Source organism: Notolabrus celidotus, chromosome 18, assembly GCF_009762535.1.
Source record: "Notolabrus celidotus isolate fNotCel1 chromosome 18, fNotCel1.pri, whole genome shotgun sequence".
NCBI classification, from domain to species: domain Eukaryota; kingdom Metazoa; phylum Chordata; class Actinopteri; order Labriformes; family Labridae; genus Notolabrus; species Notolabrus celidotus.
Window position 1 is genome coordinate 27,491,663 of NC_048289.1, and position 20,141 is coordinate 27,511,803.

Sequence of the window (20,141 nt, forward strand, 5' to 3'; positions counted from 1 at the left end):
TGCCGTCTAACTAAGCTGACATGTTGAAGGAGAAGAGGAGTATCCTCACTTTCTTTCACCATCAAACCCAAACTCTTTCCTTCTTCTGGCTCTTGTTCAAAGTGCTCGCCAAACTAAACTCAGCCTCTTTTTCCAGCTAATAACACGAGCTTAGAAGGATTCACGCATCTTATCTCTCACTGCAGGGATTCATGGTGATACTGTGAGTCACGAGCAATCAGTTCTGCCAAATACTGCAGATTTTTTTATATAGTTCCAAAAATTAAATAGCCTCAAGGAAGCTTTATGTTCAGAAAATATTATAGCTGTTTTTCATGAATTGACTTTTTCTCTTTGCACATCGACACAGCCCGAGCTCTTTCATTCAGTTTCCTGCGTTTTTGATCAAATGTTTTTTTGCACCGCACTAACTTGTATCAATGCTTGGATGATTAACCAACCTGTATCTCTCTGTGTGTCTCCCTGCAGACGGATATAAATGCCTGTTACCTGCGATCAGCTCGGGCCGGGAACCTAGAGAAAGCTTTGGACTACCTGAAGAATGGAGTCGATATCAATATTTGCAATCAGGTGAGCATACTTTAAAGTTACTAACCATAGGCCCTTCTGGAGTCCCTGAGCTCCCTTGTCTCATAGGCTCCTGCTGCTGTGGACGTGCCAGACTCAAGCATCAACAACTACTACTATCCATCTCATCATCTCTCTCTCTTCATCTCCCTCTATCCCTCTCTCCAACACGGTCTCAGCAGATGTGTGTCTAACATGAGTCTGGTCCTGCTGGAGGTTTCTGCCTGTTAAAGGAAGTTTGTCCTTGCCACTGTAACTTGCTAAATGCTGCAAAGTGCTCTGCTCATGGTGGATTAAGATGAGATCAGATTGAGTCCTGTCTGTAAGACGGGACTGGATCTTATCCTGTCTTGATGTTGGGTCTTTGTTAATAGTAGAACATAGAGTACGGTCTAGACCTGCTCTGTTTGGAAAGAGTCTTGAGATAATGTTTGTTGTGATTTGGCGCTATACAAATAAAGATTTATTAATTGACTAACAGACAGTGCTTTAAACACAAAAGTGAACTCTCATCTTGTAGTTGAATTTTTTTTTTTTTTATGTTTTTGTAAAATTGAAGTGGCCAGTGAAGACTGTTTTAGGGTCATACTTCCCCTGAAATGGTTTTTACAAATGACCATAAAAACAAGAGTAGAACCTCACCCACTAGATCACTATCTCACGTCAGTAGTACGCTGTCCTTGTTTTTGAGGATGAATTGTGTAATCGACTTAACATAATTATCCATTTGTGAATTAAAAACCTAAATAGATGGCATTATTTTCAAGACTGTAAGATCTCAACATCTCTGTGATCGTTTAACATTAAATGTTTGTCCAGACAGTCACAGTCCTCAGAGGATTTGTAGTACAGATTTTTTTTTAAATCAGATTTGAACTGTCTTAGTTTTTACAAACATTCCACTAAAGACACACAAATAATGACAATAGGATAAAAAAAAAAAAAACATACAAAAAATAAATTCAACAAAATAAAAAATACTAATAATAATAATGATTGAATAAAAGGGAAAATAAATAAAAAAAATAATCTCAAAACAAACAACAAAAACATAACAAAACAAAATAAATAATAATAATAATTTGAAAAAAATAGTGAAAGTACATAAATAAAAAGAATCCCTGTACAAACAAACATAACAAAAATGAAACAATTTTTTAAAATATTTTTTTTTAAATAGTGAAAGAAAATAAACAAAAATAATCCCAAAAAAACAGACAAAAACATAACGAAACAAAATAAATAATAATAATAATTAAAAAAAAAAAATAGGGAAAGTAAATAAATAAAAATTATCTCAAAACAGACATCCAAAACCATAACATTGACAGATTATTTACAGCAAGTAACAGTCAATAGTACTGATTTTGAAATTACAACATTCTTGTTTGTCTTAGTTGTAATTTTTTAAACTTTGTGTTAGCTAGCAAACATTAGCATGCTGTCAGACTCAACTGAGATGATGAAGTCAGACTCCCTATCAACACGATCAGGTTAAACTCTTAGAGGAAAAAATGTTGCTAAACTGAAAGGCTTAAACTTTCTTCTTGTCTGCATTTCACACTGTCTCTCTTGTTCCTCTCGTTCCTTCAGAACGGCCTCAATGCGCTTCATCTGGCCTCAAAAGAGGGCCACGTGGAAGTGGTGGCCGAGCTCATCAAGCATGGTGCCAATGTGGATGCAGCTACCAAGGTGTGTACCACCCAGGACTCTCTTACACACACACACACACACACACACACACACACACACACACACACACACACACACACACACACACACACACACACACACAGAGGCTCACAATGTATGCATGGATTGACTAACACGCTGTAGTTTGCTTGGTCAGCTCCTTCCCAAAGTCACATTGCTTCAGCAGCACTAAAGGAGATAAATGGCCGTGTGTTAGCTGAGGTGATATAGTGAAAGGATACAGTCTGTCTGGTCCTGTGAATGTCAGTGTTTCTAACATAAATGTGTCTCCACAGGCTGCTCTATCTAAATTATGAGGCAATGACACTCAGGGGTGATCTAATTCTACTTAATGTATGCATGAAGAGGGAGAGTAATTACGATCAGGAAGATTGTGGCTGCCTCTCCTGCTAGTCCTGAGACCACTCCTTGATTAGTTCTGACATAATCACTTGGTTAATATAGCTCGCAGTACATAAACTATTTTCTTTAGAGATTAATTTTTTACTGTATATTAAACCCAACAGCTGTGTCACTTGTGTAGCTAGCTGTTGGGTTTTAATATATATTTAGTTAGCGGCTAAGGAGGTTGAGTTGGAAAACAGAGCTAAAGGTGAGTGAGTGTTGGGCATTAAGTGTTCTTGTTACACCTAATAATGGATGCTAGTGTCCCTTTGTTCGCCTGCTGTTGTAATTGAGGAACTATTGAATTCATCTTGTCAACATAAGGCTGAACCAAGGTAGCATTAGCTTAATATTTGATCCCCAAAAAGCAGGCCATGATACCTGAAAATATATTCTTATTATCCTGTAAGAACTATTTTTTTTACAAAGCCTATCTTTAAAGATTAAGAAATGCAAGGCTGGTAATATCCAACTACACAAATTTCACTCAACCTAGCATTTAGCATTTACTGACTAAAGAACCAGATATTTTCCTGAGGAGTTGAGTTAGTGAAGACCAAAAACAGAACTAAAAGAAAGTTGATATTGAACATTTTTGTCATGAAAACTCATTCCTGATACGTCTTAATGATTAGCATTCTAATGATTGGTGCCCTCATAGCACTTACTGAATGCTAATGATACTTTTTCCTGATGCATTAATGGGCACTATATGTCAACAACTGACTGACAAGCTAGTGTCAGCTTAATATCTGACCCCTTTTTATGTTTAAAAAATGAGGGTGTTAGGCTAGTAAGAGCTACATGAATGTCGAAAAAAATGTAGCGTTAGCATTGAGCGAACATGGAGCCAGATGTTTTCCTGAAAACTTGGTTAAGACCAAAAACAGAGCTAAAAGAAAATGAGTATTGTACATTTTTGGCATTAAAGCCTAACCATAATGTGTGTTAATGATTAATAAGCCTCCCTATAGTTTGTGGGGCAAAGAAGTCCATCCTTTCAGCAGCATCCTTTGCTATAACTGACAAGCTAGCATGAGCTCAGATCTCACGCTAATAAAGGAGGTAATGTAAATTAATAGACTTGATCAAAATATTCTTTCATAGTAGTTTGAAATAGAAAAATATGTATTCTCACATCACTAACATAAAGGTAAATCTGATGCTAGTAAGGTCAAGCTAATATTTGCTTACATTATTTAACCTAGCGTTAGCTTTTAGCAGCTAAAATGACAAGAGTTAAGTTTTTAGGGACCAAAATCGGAGCTATAAGAAAGCCTTAATTGCACTTTCTTGACACAGTATTTCACATAAACTTCACTTCATAAAATGTTGAAGTTTACCAAGTCTGCTGGATGTGAAAATAGGTAACTATTTGCTTTTAAGCTAACTTTATCAACGTTCCAAAGTGAGAGGTCATAGATGTGTTTGTAGTTTGTTTACACCCCCTAAAAATGTGCTATTGCAAGAAGCGCCTGTTTGTGGCCACTGCTTCATAGTAACTCATCAGTTATCCTGCCCAAAAGTCAAGGCCAAGTTTGTGTTGTTGTTTTGTCAGTGCAAGTTCAAGTGCCCTGAGCGTAGTCCATGTTCAGAAGGGAGCGGCGGTGCATGGTAGCTGTGGGCTGGGAGCAGCTGCTGTTAAACTGTTAAAGCTGACACACAGACAACAGGTGCAGCCATAAGAGCTCCACTCACTCACTCACTCACTCACTCCATGCAACTCACTTTTCAACCTCTTAGTCCGTTCATATCTCCCTCACTTTCCACTATTTTCACTTACTGCATCCTCTTTTACCCTCGCTGAATAATTAAAGAGAGCAGGAAGTCTAAAATCACTTATTTAATTTGTTAAAATTATTTATGAAATGAAATATAAACATTTGGAGGAGAATTAAGTTCTGCATGTTTTGCTTCAGGGTCTTTGTAACCACACCATGAAATTAAAAGTATTTTAATTGTTTAAAAATAGCGTGTTTTGCAGTTTTTCTTTTTTCTATGCAATGTGACAAATTAAAAAAAAGTAAACAAAGGGAATTCCATAATCTGTGTCTCTTGTAGGTTATACTGAACTGAGACTAAGAAGTACGGGATGAGGAGGTCTGATGAGACAAGAGTTACATGAGGAGAAGTTATGGGATGATAATTATATGAAAATATGTCACAGAAGGAGGGAGAAGAGTTCTTTTGTGAAGGACAAACAAGCCAGAAGAGTACTTGATGCACTTTCTGCCTCATATCTCTCCCAGCCCTCCCTCCACATAGAAAGACAACAGTTTAATGTCTGTTAGAAAAAAAAGTCTGTTTAAAGAAAAGAAAAAACATTCTATCATTTCAAAAGGTTTAAAAACATTACCCCCATCTTTTCTCCACAACAGAAAGGAAACACAGCCCTCCACATAGCTTCTCTCGCTGGGCAGACAGACGTGGTGAAGGAACTGGTCACACATGGAGCCAATGTCAATGCACAGTCTCAGGTAAAAGACACACACATGCAACTACACACACACACACACACAAAGCTCTCTAACTGTCTAATCATCTCTGTTGGAAGTCCCTGTTTGAGTTTGTGCGTTCATGCAGATGAATGTGTGAACATCTATTGTACACACTCACTATCCTTTTTTTGAGTGTGTGTGCTGTGTCAGCAGCTCTGCAGTGCTTCCTGGCCCAGATTCAAACGTCAGCGCGCGCACACACGGACACACATACACACATTGCTGTAGTCACCATGGCAACAATTATGGTGTTGGCATCAAAGCCTTGGTTGGAGCTTTTAAGAGAAAAATCATAACATTGTTTCAGTCCATGAGCTTTAACTGCCCGTTTTACCATTGTTTTTTTTATATATTGCACCTTGAAACGTTGGGTTTTGAAAGGTGCATTTTAAATGAAGTAATTATTATTATTATTATTATTATTATTATTATTATTATTATTATTATTATTATTATTATTATTATCATCTTCATTAATATTATTATCATCTTCATTTTTAATATTATTATCGTCATTATTGTTATTATTCTTATTATCAATATTATTTTCATTATTATAATTATTATCATTATTATTATTATTATTACTGTCAATATTGTTATTATTATTATTATTATTAGTATTATTATTATTATCACTACTTTAAAAATGTTTCTTTAATAATTTTTTTTTAATTTATTGTTATATTTATTATTATAATTATTATTATTGTCATTATTATTTTTGCCTTTTATAATTATTGTCTTTTACTATTATTATTGTTATTTTTTTATTATTGATATTGTTGAATTATATTATTATTATTATTATTATTGTTATTATTATTGTTATTATTAGTATTATTATGACTTATTAATATTGTCATTATTATTATTATCATTATTATAGTCGTAGAATAAATAAATTATTTTTTGGTGCAAGAAATATTATATTTATTTTGTGATGGTTTTACAACATCTACCATGCCATATACAATATTTAGCTACAATGCAATAAACAATATTTATTATGCAATGACATTATCTCCCTAACAATAAATATCACCTACCCTTTAATGTGTTACTCTGTAATTGCATTATCTGCCATGTATTAAACATGATTTACTGTGCAGTGCAAATTATCTACTGTGCAATAAACATAGCTTACCATGTAACATAAATCTACAATGCACCATACATTGTTCAGTGTACACTAACTGCTCTGCAATACACAGTATCTACTGTTCACTGCACATTATATTACTTGAATGCATGCTGGTTATGTTATTGTTGATGGCTGAATGGCGTGCTCCTAAGGTGAAGCATGTCTTTATGTGTTTTTATATCATGACTGTAAAGGTATTCTATCCATCCTGACTTCATACCTGCTGTACAGATCATGGCAGAGTTTTTGGTCTCTTATGTAACTCTCCACCCAAAGGAGGAGAGCTTCATTTTACTTTCAAAGTTCTCAAAGCACCTTCATGGATTCTGCATTGCAGTACTTGGTTATGTATATGTGACGTGTGTGCTGCTTAAAAAAAAGTGATTCAGTTCTGTCAAGATAAATGTATTTCCACTGTGCCCTTGACTTTTTTCAGCATTGTGAGAGTTATTTAGGAGAGGACAGTAAGAATGAAGTTTTTGGTGCATCAACACTAGAGTTGACAAAAAGAAGAGGAAAGGAGAGAAAGAGGAGCTTTTGTTCGTGTGAGAGAGAGTTTTCGATTCTTGTGTTGCCATGGAAGTCTCTCTCTTGGCCTTGTTCTGGTGCTGCAACTAATACACCCTTTCACACACACTTTTGCACACACACAGTACTGTTAAACTTTTATCTTGTTATCAGGTGTGAGGTATGTACGGAGGCGACAGTATGCACTTCATGATAGCTCTGCAGGAATAGTACATCCATGTGTCGTCACAGAGGTCGGAAAACTTTGAAGTAAAAGACCGATCAGAGATAAAAACCTCTGTAATGTTGAATCATGTTATGTAGGTATATCATGAGGAAGCAGATTTACTTGAAAATTCAGTTAAGAACCCATTTATTGATTATAACCTAATGGCCATGTTTGTTTTTGCATGACACGGCAAGCCAGAGAGCTGAAGACTCATGGCTCTTTATAAAATTAATCCAAAATCCTGTAAACCCATTGACGCTTCAAAGCAGTCCTGCTTATTGATTTTCAACACTTAGAGCAGTGATGTAATGCATGCAGAGAAACCAGTCAAAAAGATTGCTGAATTACCTCACTGCACTTTAAAGTAAAGTATATTTTGGTTGAAACAAAGCTGTTCACTCATTCTACTATTTCTTTTTGCTGTACAGGTCTCATATTTTCCTCATATCCACCTTAAAAGAGATCCGATTTATGTCTTTAAATTCACTACTGGGCACACATTAAAGCTCCTATGAGGAACTTTTGGTTTGTGTTGATTTAGTAGATGCAGCACTAGCAAAAATATCACCTCCTCACCCTTTTGACATTCAAAGTGTCACATGTTGATTATTTTGCTGGATATGTCCAAAAAAGAAATTGCGGAAAGGAGCTTTAAGTCATCTTATCCAACACCTACCCTGTGGCAGCAGTTTTCAGATTTGAAAATAACAATATAAAAATGAGCAGTTGAGTTGCTGATAGTCTTCCTTGCTTCTGGAGGTCATAAACAGACATCACTAACAATTTCAGTCTGTTTCACAACCAGAAAAAAACTCCTCACAGGAGCTTTAAGTGAAACTGTAACTTGTTTGCTGTTGAAACGATGAATCACATTTTATTTCTGGTTAAATATTGAATAATAGTCTAAACAGCTAAACACAGCAAGTTTTCTGAACCTCCTGCAAGTAATGCCCACAGAGATAAATAACACTTTAAAAGGCTTTCCAGTAAGGTCTTAGATTACGATTTTAATATTTTTGTTAAAGTTTTACGAAACTATACTTTCTCTTTTCCCTAGTATGTCATATTTAGTCGCAATTACGTCATATTTTGTTTTTTTATTCAAAGACATTCTCTAAATTATTGTCTATTGCCGCAGTTTTCACCACAATTTTTACTTTCCCATAACTTACTTGAAAGCAATTCACAAATTAGATAGCGTAGAAAGTTACACATGTATATACATTTTTTTTTCTTTACTTTTGATGCCTCATTTCAGAGATAATTTTCCTATTTTCTAACTTTTTAAAAATGTTGCATAGAAAAGAGCACATATGAAACCATAGACTGTATAAAACATGAATGTAGTCTCATTGGCATCACCCGTTGGAGTCTGTAGAGTTGTTTTGAAGCCCAAAGATGGCAGTACCATACTGGAAATGCTGACTCAGCCTAACTTTCAATCACCTTAGAGAGGTGGAAGTGAGGAGAGCTTTTAGCCTCTCGACAAACAGCCAAAATGTGCCCACCTGTCCGTCAACCCAGCAGTGCTTCTAATCATGAAATGTATGTATGGCTCATAGCCTTTATATTATCTTAATGGATGCATTATGAAAAAATCCACCCTTGCATAGTGTGTAGGATTAAATAAATGATCTACATACTCATTATCATATCTTAATACCAGGCTGTAAACATCTTTAATGTTGCTGTGAAAATGGGCGCTTTAACATGGGGCCAGATGGGGATTCCTTTGCCTTTGGAGCCAGCCTCAAGTGGACACTCAGGGAACTGCAGTTTTTGCACTTTTCCCATTGGCTTAATTTTACAGTTCTGGAAGTTGCTACTGGTAAAAAACAACGCACAGAATTATATCATTTGGACTCCTCTCTTTCAACAACGTCTCTGTACAACCTCTTTATTCTTCTGTTTCTCTTTGTTGCAGAATGGCTTCACTCCTCTGTACATGGCGGCCCAGGAGAACCACATGGACGTGGTTCAGTACTTGTTGGACCACGGCTCGAGTCAGAGCATCGCCACTGAGGTAACACGACAAACACGGACACACAATAATGAATGAGCACTGCTTTTACACTTAAACCCCTGTTTCCACACACATTCTTCAGCTTATAGCAGCCTCTTATAGCTGCCCTCTCATCCCTGCCTTCATTTAGCCTGTGTGATTAGAATGCAGCAGATTCTGGTTAATGCTGCCTGCTGCCACTGAATCATTAGAGCTCGAATGATGGATAACAAATGAAGACAAATACAATTTAAAGAGTGAAAAACCAACAACTTGCTTTTACAAATTAATCTGTTACATAAAGAGAGAGAGGGAAGGAGACTCAGCAAAAACCAAAGAAGAAGGTAACAGCAATGAACTCTTTCGGCTCAGTCTTACTCATCTGTAGAAAAAATGAGAAAAGAGTTTTTAGCATGAGTAATTACTGCATTAAAGGCAAAGTTAAAACATGGAGGAGGATGATCAAGGCACTGCAGCTGCGAACACGTCAGCGGAAAAGGGAAAAGTCAGATTTTTGCAAATGTTTTTTGGAAGTGAAATGGATTCTTTCAACAATCTTTTCATGCATTATAATAAATACATGACCAGTTATGTCGATATCTCCAAATAAGAAGTTATTTAATGTGAACAACAACGACAGATTCATCCCAGAGCTTGCTTTTTGATCCTGGACATGGAGCCTTCTTGCAGCTACGTTAGCAGACTTACGGCCAGATTCCACCGGATCCATGTCTGGTCTGTATCTGATCCGTCACAGCACCGGATCTGATAGGTTTCTATTCTAGCAAATGTGTTATCTTCCACTGGATCTGCTTGACGGAGCACGACGCATCAATCTCAACAGAGCAGATGGAGCAGGACAGGAAGTCAGGCACCAAAACAAAATGAGAACATCTGGTTAATTTTCAGAATAAAACTGGTGTTATCACCAGATCGTAGGCCTGGAGTCAACAGGTCAGAGGTTTTCAGAGAACCAGAAAGACAACATGGATGAGGAGAGGCGGAGAATGACCGTTGATTCAGTGATTACCGTGGGAAAACCTCGGTCACATGACTCCAGCTGTCCGGCTGTCCTTATCGGTGCTATGTCCTGAAAATGCAATCTTTGTGTGATGGGTTGTAGATCAAAAGGCCTTGGATTTCATCATCTATATTAACTCGAAGAGGAAAAACTCCCACAGGACTCTGAAGTAAAACTGATTAACAATTCCTTTATTTTTTTCCCACAGTTTTGTTAAACAATCTTACTGGATGATTCAAAGTCAAGTTTTCCTAAACAATGAACTATACTACGGTAAAGAAACCATGTGGCTCGGTCCTTAATTGATCCTCAACTGTCCTCCAGTTCACTATTTATTTACTTTTAACATATATGAACGTAACTTGGCCCTTACACTTTGGGTGTTGATGGACAAGAGAGCACGGCGCCGGACCGGAGATGGACCAGACACAGATCTGATTGAAGTCTGCTGTCAGCTCCTTGTGTGTTTTAACATCCCTTGTTGCTTTTTTTGCACGTCAGCACACAAGATAAGCTAAATCTAATATGCAGTGAACACAGTGAACCTAACATCAGTCACTGACCCTTTAAATGAGTTACTATCATGATGTTAGTGGGTGGACACATCCAAAAGATCCTAGAGACAAGCTCTGCCATCTTCACAGTTTGATTTTAAAACATTCAGAACACTAAAACGTTCGTAGAGTGCACGCTGTGCTCTCGGTGCCCCTGCAGAAAGTCAAGAGATAGAGAGACTCCAGCAAAGGAGGAAAAAGAGGCGACGATTTATTCATTGAGAGTGACCTTGACTGGCCTCAGGGATGCTTCAGAAGTCTGGCGTGTGTGGTTTTGAGCGAGTGCTACGCTGCGAGTGTGTCGCTGCAATCCATCATCTGCTGTAGTACAGGCAGACGGCCAACTGCCACAGAGTGTGACAAACACAGCCTCAGTCTGGACAGAGCTCTGTGGCTACAGGACCATGTATGGTGGACGTCTGTGTGGATGGTTTTCCTGCAAGATTAAAACTGTTGACCTTCATCTATGAGGATTAAAATCACCTTTACAGAGTTAAATGATTATGCTACAAATCCTAATTTATACTTTTCATTCTTAAAGAGTCTTAGATAAAAACACAAGTCTGTGTTTCTGGGATTTTTACAAACCTGTGTCCTCAACAGTTCACAAACTAATCCTCACCTTCCACCTCAGCTCTTCTCCTCTCTCCTTTCATCTTCCCTACTCCTCCTTCTCTCCTTCCATCTTTCCTCATTTCATCTCCTCCCCACCCCAGTTTCCCCTCTATCTCCTCCTACCTTCCCTCCGAGTCTCCCCCAGTCACAGACAGAGTGAATTATTCATGTAGGGAAATAAATATCCAGGTTTGGAGCATGCCCCTGCTGTTTAATAATTCATATTTAAGCATTTTAGCATACCATGAGGCAGAATATAGCAGATAATCCCTCGGTTTTTCATCTTTTGTCCATATTCTATCAGTTTTAATCACATTTTTGGGATTTATGCAGAATTAAATCAGATATTTGAGCATCGACAGCACAAAATATCCCTCACTTTTACAGTTTAGGCCTTAATAGTGTCTTTGTCATAAGAGATACATGGTGTTATTGTTTATGAAGTCTCAATATTTATGATCCCTACAAAGATTTCTGCCTCTCTTGTGTCACTGAGGCTAATTAATGCTGCGTCATTGTTTGAAGATGAAGATCAAAACTCATCTTCTTCTGCTTTTTATTTCCTGCTGCTCCTTCTGTCGTCTCTCGACATACTTTCAGGACATTAAACCGACTTTGTGTGTTTTCCTGAATGTATAATAAACCCCATGAAACAGGAGGGGAGCGCTCTGAGACGCCTTCATGTCTTCTGAAATCCTTAAAAAAAAGGCTGAAATTATGCATCTGAACATGTCTGTACGCCTGTGGGAGTGAATGTGTGTGTGTGTTTTTTGCAGAGATGCTGCTCTTGGATCTGATTATAAATGTGTGTCAGTGTGTGTGTGTGTGTGTGTGTGTGTGTGTGTGTGTGTGTTAGTGTATGGGCGTGTTTGTTTGCATCTCGCCTGCACACTTCTGCGTGTGAGCTCTGCAGGATCTCTGAGGGGACGCTCAGCTTTGATGTGTGTGTGCAGAGTTGCTGAGTCGTTTTTTTTTTCATCCAGACGGTGGGCGTCCTGTGTAAACACACACGCCTGTCCACACACACACACACACACACACACTTTAAATCTGTGTTGTTTCAACTCTTTTCTTTGATGATTCATAGAAAATGCTGCTGGAGGCTCAGTGTGGGCATTATGCAGTTAGTGTCATCCTCTCTTCTTCTTCTCATTTGTTCCCATTAGCAGACACATTTCTTTTCAGTTTGTCCTCCAGCGAGTTGCTGAACTTCCAGTCATGCACTTCACCGTCGTAACAGCATTAGCTAAAATGCTTCAATTGCCAAATGGCTAATTTGATTGTCCCGTACTTGTTAAGCCCCTTTTAGACGCGCAGCCTTTTACGCTAATCTTATGGAGGCTTTTGAAAAAGTGCCTGATCACTTTTTGGGCGTAAAAAGCCTCAACGATTACAGATTCAGTCAGACATATTTCCATATCGTACCAAAGTCGTATTTCGGTGCTGTCAGATGAAGTTACAGATGATAGCAGGATGAAATGAGCACCAATAGAAACATGGTGCTTTGCTTTCTTTTATGTCGATGATCATCTGAACTGCCGACAAGGAGAAAATCTGTTTGTAATGCTGTATGAGAGCGTGACTGTGAGGGGTGTTAAAGGTGACATATTCTGCTCTTTTTATCAAAATATATTGGTCTGAGAGGTCCCCAAAACATGTCTTTAAAGTTTATGCTCAAAAAAACACTTTGAAATCAGATTTTGGTCTGCCTGAAAACCTCTCTTCTTCAGCCCTCCTCAGAACACTCTGTTTTCTCTCTGACCACGCCCCCTCAGGAAGTGGATGTGGCCTCGGCTCTCCAGCACGTTGATCTAATGTTTACATGTTGGCTGAATATACATGGCTGCTCACAGACCCGCGTTACTTCAACCCTCTGAATCTGATCCAGAATCTGATCCTGATGGAGAGGCGCCTGCAGCAGGACCTTTCTGAACCATTGGTCACAGATTCTGTGTTTCTTGTTGTTTTATTTGTCAGTATGTAGACGTGTGTCTTGGTACACAGCTACGAACATGTAGCTAAGTGGCTATGCTAACTAGCGCTAGCACTTATCCATGATAAATAAAAATCATCCACTAGATCTTCAAATCTGCAGACGTGGGGAGTAAAACCGACCTTTGTGTTTATTAAGACAGCCTACAACTAGCATGCCTCCCTCCTAAGCTCCTTGTTAGCACACATGTGTGCAGGGAGTGAAAAACGGAGGAGGGGTTGAGTTGTATTTTATACAGTCTATGGGCTGAACAAGCTCCGAGCTCTGGCTTCCTGTTACAGACCGGATGGCGTTGTGAAGTATGAAAAACACTGAAAACTGAAACGGCTCGGCTTACAGAAAGGTGGAGAAATCAGAACAGGGGCAGAATGGATTCTTTTCATTTTCAGGGGGTTTGTAGACATGCCAGGGACACATATTTCAGGTAGGGAACCATTAAAAAGTCGATTTTGCATGATATGTCACCTTTAAAACACACAATGAGCTGATATCGGACATCCATCAGATCCATGTCCGGTATTTCTCAAACCCGCTGCGATCTGTCTCCGTGCTCTCTCATCCGTCAACACTCACTGGTTGCATTTTCAGAACGTAGCGCGGAGGAGGACCGCTGGACAGCTGGAGTCATGTGACCAAGGTTTTCCCACTGTAATTACTGAATCAAGGATTCTCCTCCTCCTTCTCTCCTCATCCATGTTGTCTTTCTGGTCCTCTGAAAACCTCTGACCTGTTGACTCCAGGCCTGGCTCCGCTCATCATGACGGTTTGTTGTTGTAGTTAAGTGAAATACGATCTGGTGATAACACAGAGTGTTTTATTCTGAAAATCAACCGGATGTTTTCATTTTGTTTTGGTGCCTGACTTCCTGTCCTGCTCCATCAGCTCTGTTGAGATTGATGCATCGTGTTTCTTGCATCAAGTCTTGCGTATCTGATCCGGAGGGCTTCAACCTGCCGGATCAGAGTGGATCCAGTGGAAGTTAACACATTTACTAGAATAGAAACCTATCAGATCCGATGCCGTGACGGATCGGAGACGGCACACGGATCTGGTGGAATTTGCCCATAAGAGTGAAAGAGATGTCTCAAACCTGTTTGGATTCTATTCTGCATAAACACCCGCTCACTATACATTATAAGTCTGAGGTTTTAAAGTCTTAATGTGTCAATGTTGTGTGGCTACTTGCCTTGCGACTACGAATGAAATTTAGCATCTGTGCTAAGTCCGGTGCATTTACCATGATGCTCAATGCATTAATGTTGATTAATGTGCATTGTCCCAATTCAATAAATAAATAAATGAAATGAAATCCCTTAATTCTCTAAAATCAACCACGGGGATCTTGGACGAAGGTCTGGAGGAACACAACATCCAGTTCAAGACGTTAACTTGGTCTCGTAATTACCAGATCTTAATCCAATCGAGCATTTGCGGGATGTGCAGGGCGATCAAGACTGACCCGTGGAGGCCCGACCTCTGAACTTATAGGACTTAAAGGATCTGCTACAACAGCTTGGTGCCAGATAGAACCGCACACCTTCACTGGTCTGGTGTAGCCCATGTCTGGTCTGTTTGGGCACTGAGGGGCAACAAACACAACATCACGGTGCCCTTAGTGTCTCTGTTTCTCTAAATCAGAGTAAAGCATTTGAGAGAAGATGCCATAATAAATCAAATGCGTCCCTGTAGTGATGTGTGACGTTGTTCGGAGTGTTTTCAGTCTGTTAGCATTCAAAGAAACATCCCAGTCCTTCAGATGAGACTGGAATACTAACCGTACCCCGGAGGGAGTGTTTCTCACCCTGTGTGTGTGTGTGTGTGTGTGTGTGTGTGTGTGCGCCTCATTTTAAACAGTCGGCTGTGTGATGCACATGATGTAAGTTATATCAGGAGTGAGTGAGAGGAGTGCTTCAAAGAGGAGTTTGATTTCTCTGCTTTGAAGAACATCAGATCAAAAAATAAAACACCTTTTATCTTCATGGAGTCAGGAGTTCACCTGAGCAAACACAGGTGAACCAAGTGTGTGTGTGTGTGTTCGTGTGTGTGTGTGTTTCGGTGTGTGTGCATTCGTCTTCTGTGATACTCATTTTATTCTACTGAACTGTTCTCCCAGTTTATCTCCAGTTAAATGTGGAGCTTTAAACCATTAGATAAAGATGCCTTTAATGACTCCAGAGGCTTTTGATTAACTGTGTTTAAAAAATAAAACATCACACAGTGGTAATATATATATTTTTAGAGATGAGGTGAGAAAAACCGCAAAATTTATTTTTAAAAAATAGGTGTTTCTTTACATCTTTTCATGTTTTTCCCCAAAAGAAAGAAAAATATGTCATTAAAATATTTTTTTAAATTTGTAAATGTTGATTTTCAGAGAAATTAAGATATTTAGTCAATTTTGAGCTATTGTAAAATTATTTTATGTTTGTTTTTACGTTTATTTTGGGGCTACTATAAATTAAATGAGAACTAGGACAGTGCGCAGGAGCAGGGAAGAGAGAGTAGGGAACAACATGCAGCAAAAAGGGCATATGGGTCGGAATCGAACCCAGGCCACCTACTTCAAGATTTATAACCACTAATAATCCAAACATGCACCCTTATTGTTCCCTCTTCGAGATGTTGCATCACCTTCTCTGTCTCTTCTGCCTCACAGGATGGGTTCACTCCTCTGGCCGTGGCGTTGCAGCAGGGTCACGAACAGGTTGTTTCCCTCCTCCTGGAAAACGACACCAAGGGGAAGGTCCGGCTGCCTGCTCTGCACATCGCCGCACGGAAAGACGACACCAAGGCCGCCGCGCTTCTGCTCCAGAATGACCACAACGCCGACGTAGAGTCGAAGGTGCGCTCGCTGATAGACGACAATGCTGTGTTTCTTTTTTTCAGGATGATGGGATCAAACCTCTCCCAACTACTTACTAGAGAAAAGGTCAAATAAAAAGGATGAACGCTTGGTGAAGAAACCCACCATGTTACGCCCTCATTCCAATCTTGTCCCTAATGTGCCCAATGAAATTAATGGTTTATATAAAGTCAAATTAGATATTTTTACTAGAAATAAGACAAAAACTCCTGCTCAGTTTTAAGTTTTCAGTATATATACAGACATACACTGCCCATCCAAAATAAAAGTTGCCACCTGGTTTAATGTAGTAAATAGGTAAGAGCCTTCCATTGGATAATTACTGCAGTCATGAAGATGTTTCGGCTAGCAACAACTTATTTTACCCTAGCTGATGTGGTGAGTAGCTTCTCGCTTCTTAAACAACCATGTCGGCAAACATATCCTGTGGTCGTGGGAATGATGTTAATCTGTTTCAGAAGGGTCAAATTATTCGCCAAAACAATAAAGCATAAAGACTGGACTCTGGAGCAGGGGGAAGAAGGTCATGTGGTCTGACAAGTCCAGATTGACCCTGTTCCAGAGTGATGGGCTCACCAGGGTAAGAAGAGAGGCAGATGAAGTCATGCACCCAGTGTCTACTGTACAAGCCTGTGGGGGCGGTGTTATGATCTGGGGTTGCTATAGTTGGTCAGGTCTAAGTTCAGCAACGTTATGTGCCCAAAGGATGAGGTCAGCTGACTACCTGAATATTCTGAAGGACCAGGTCTTTCCATCGATGGAGTTTTTCTTCCCTGATGGCACGGGCGTATTCCAAGATGACAATGCCAGGATTCATCGGGTTCACATAATGAGTGTTTCAGGAATGTGTGCTGTACTCAAAGCTAAAGGTGGTCCAACAAAATATTAGAGTGCAACTTTTTTTTGTACGGGCAGTGTATATCAAAATATTAAAAATGATCCATGATGTGCACATAAAATATGTACAATTGTACAAATGGTTAGTTTGGTTAAGATAGTGTAGCTCAAAGTGGTTAATATCACCTTTTTACTCTGTTAACAGCACATTGTTTTTATGTAATTTGAGATAATTCTCTTAAATATTGAAGTTTGGAAATGACTGTTTAATTAAGCTCGACTGGGAGATTCAAGTCATTTCACTGCGCGGTATTCAAATGTTAGATAAGACACTTCAACCTGTCGCTGTTTGTCGTGAGGATTAACTGTATTTGTGTTGTTTTGTCTTGTTTTTTGTTCTTTTCCCCCAAAAATCTCTCATTAAAAAGAGGAAATAAACATGTAGCGCGCTCTAATCCCAGCAGAAACATGGAGAACACTTCAATGTTGGCATAAAACGTGAAGTCACTTCCTGTCTGCACGCTGCAAGAGTTTGGGAACAACAGTATGGATTTTTTGTTACCTTAGTGGTGTTTTATGAAAGACATCTTACTTTTCAATTTCAAGTCCATGAAGTGTCACTCAGGGCAAGAATAGAAGTCGTACTCTTTTTTTATTTTAAGACTAAGGTGTATAAATATGTAGCGCACAGCCTCAGTGTAAAACAAGGGAGAGTCTGGGTCCATCATCTGGTGGTGTGAAGTTTTGTGTTTTAGTTCCTCCCATTATCCCATGATCCCATCCTACAGCTTCGTGCCGCCATGGTGTTGGTGTTGCTGTTGTTGTGGTGCACTAACCACCCCATTCTCTCCTCCTCCTCCTCCTCCTCCCTCTATTGGTTCCTCCTTCCTACCCTACTGCTGCTCCCTATTCCTCTTCCCTTTCTAGATGATGGTGAATAGAACAACAGAGGTACATCTTGTCTTGTCTTCTCTGCTTCTCCTCTCTCCTCCTCCTCCTCTCATCGTTCACTCACGGTCGTCATTCCCAAGCCAAAGCCTTCTGTCTGCTAGCATGAACGCTAAATGCTGGCATGAATGCTTTTGCTACTTAGAGCACCTCACCTGTGTGTACGCGCCTGGTTTTCAGCACTGCATTGCATTTGACCTCTTTCTTTTATCCAGAGGCTTGCTGCTTTTTGGCCAAGATTTTAAAAAAATGAAGAATTTTTTGTTTATCTAAAGCTTGTAGGATCCTGTGCATCTTTCAAAACATGGTTTTTCATCACAGAGAAACTTTAATTTCTTTAACAGAAGTCAACTTTGATTTGCGGTTTGGCCGGAAAATGCCTAGCATGCATGACTTCTCAGTGCCAGATCATCTAACCCTCACCCTGTAGGTTTTTGTCCTCATTTACTGTAAATGGTTTAGTCCATGTCTGAGTTTCTCTCATGCCAAAAAAATGAAAGAACAAAACCAAACAGGAGAAAAAAGACGAGGAAGTTTGCATCCGCCATCTTTCTTTATTTTCTTTGTCTAAGTTGTGATGAACCTCCAACATAATTTGAGGTTTCTTTACATTCCCAGGTTGATAAATTAAAAATCAAACATTCACTTTCTTTCTCAGCTTCACGCACAGTAGTCATGTGGAAAAATCCAACACTTATGATGCTTGTGCACTCCCCTTTATCTTTTATTCTTTAGTAGGATCCCCGTTAGCATCCACAGAGTGGTTGCTAGTCCTCCAGGGGTTCAACTATTTCCTTCAGGGGGAATAGTTAGCGATACTAGCTAACGCCATCAAACGACCGACACACCCATCACAAAAAAAAAAACGCCTGACCTTGAGCACGAAATGTTTTATGATAGAAAAGTTTTTCTATGTTCAAAGTCTTTCTGGTCAAAGAGCAATGGGATCGATTTTGGGGACAAACAATGGTCATCATCTCAAGGGAGTTCAACTCAAGGAGTTAAGTTTGTTTGGTTCTGTTAAGCTTGTGTTAGCTTGTACGCTTATGCTAGTTACATTTCTAGCAAGCTAATGTGACTTAACACTGCCTGTTTGGATACAATATGATCATCTATGCAGACTTCTGGAGAAGATGAGCTACACTGGCTAGCTCTGATCCATGCAGAGTTTCTTGCCTGCTTGCTAATGTTTGCACTGTGTAGGTTGATGATAGCTGAATTAAATGATGTAGTAAACAGTACAAGCTAAGTCAGATAACCAACATGATGCTGCTTTATTGCACTTTTATGCTGATTCCAATGATGCTTGCTGGAAACGGCAAAGAGCCTGCTGGGGTGACGACAATCAGTGTGGTTACCTCAATGTCACGCCTTCTGAAAGTCACACTTTGCAACTTTTTTTTTTTAACTCTTACAGAATATATCAGAACAGCTCTTTCTATCCAGTATCATGACAACTACCATTTGTGACATCCATCAACTAGAAATGTGCTTTTTGTTCTTGCACTGTTCAAAGAACCTTCAATGCACACTGTCTTGAATAACATATTTTAATGTTGTAAAAGCTGGGAATGTGCAGATGTCTGTCTACGATTCAGTTTTTCATCCAGCTGTCTTTGAGAAAAGAAACAGCAAGGGAGAAGGGATACTAATGGATTCAATTTAGCTTTAGCGTGCTATTAGATTTAATAAATTGAAAGAGACATTTTTCTGACTCTCCTTAGAGATAATGTTGATTTGTGCTGCTGTGCTTGGACTCGCAGTTCCATCAGCTTATTACCTGAGTGCATGATCAGTGGCATGCTGACCTTTTTTTGCTCTTGGTATAGAGACATCAGGTTTAGGGCTCACTGGTTAAAGATGAAATAAATTAAGATTAATGCTGACAAATGGTATTATTCCTAAGTGTCCATTTGATGTAGATACTCAGCAGATACTTTAGCTCAGACAAATATGAAGTGATGGATTGTTGAAAGCAGATATTTTAGCTGTAAGCTTTAATGCATGTCACCTGCATGTCTGATTTCTTTACGCCTGTATTTTTTCCTGTCTAATGAAAACCTGTCACAGCAGAGAAGAATTTCTAGTTGCTTCTGAGACAAAATTACTTAATCTGAAACTTAGCTCTAAATGTCTTACCTCTGCGTTTTCATTTGACAGGAGAGTTAAGGTCTTATGTTTATTTATAAAGAGTGCTGCAGAAATGAAATACTTAAGTTTGACGTATCGGATGTAGGGATGTTCAGAGGAACTCATTCCCTCTTAA

At 39.0% G+C, this 20,141-nt stretch overlaps 1 protein-coding gene across 1 annotated transcript in view; it reads left to right on the plus strand.

Moving 5' to 3' along the window:
• LOC117830180 (ankyrin-3-like) overlaps positions 1–20,141 on the plus strand; it is a 218,131-nt gene that overhangs the window by 111,518 nt on the left and 86,472 nt on the right. The window contains exons 2-7 of the mRNA XM_034708181.1: positions 469–570; positions 2,161–2,259; positions 5,043–5,141; positions 8,967–9,065; positions 15,884–16,069; positions 17,855–17,878. Of these exons, the coding sequence (XP_034564072.1) occupies positions 469–570; positions 2,161–2,259; positions 5,043–5,141; positions 8,967–9,065; positions 15,884–16,069; positions 17,855–17,878 (609 nt within the window). The remainder of the gene's footprint in view (positions 1–468; positions 571–2,160; positions 2,260–5,042; positions 5,142–8,966; positions 9,066–15,883; positions 16,070–17,854; positions 17,879–20,141) is intronic.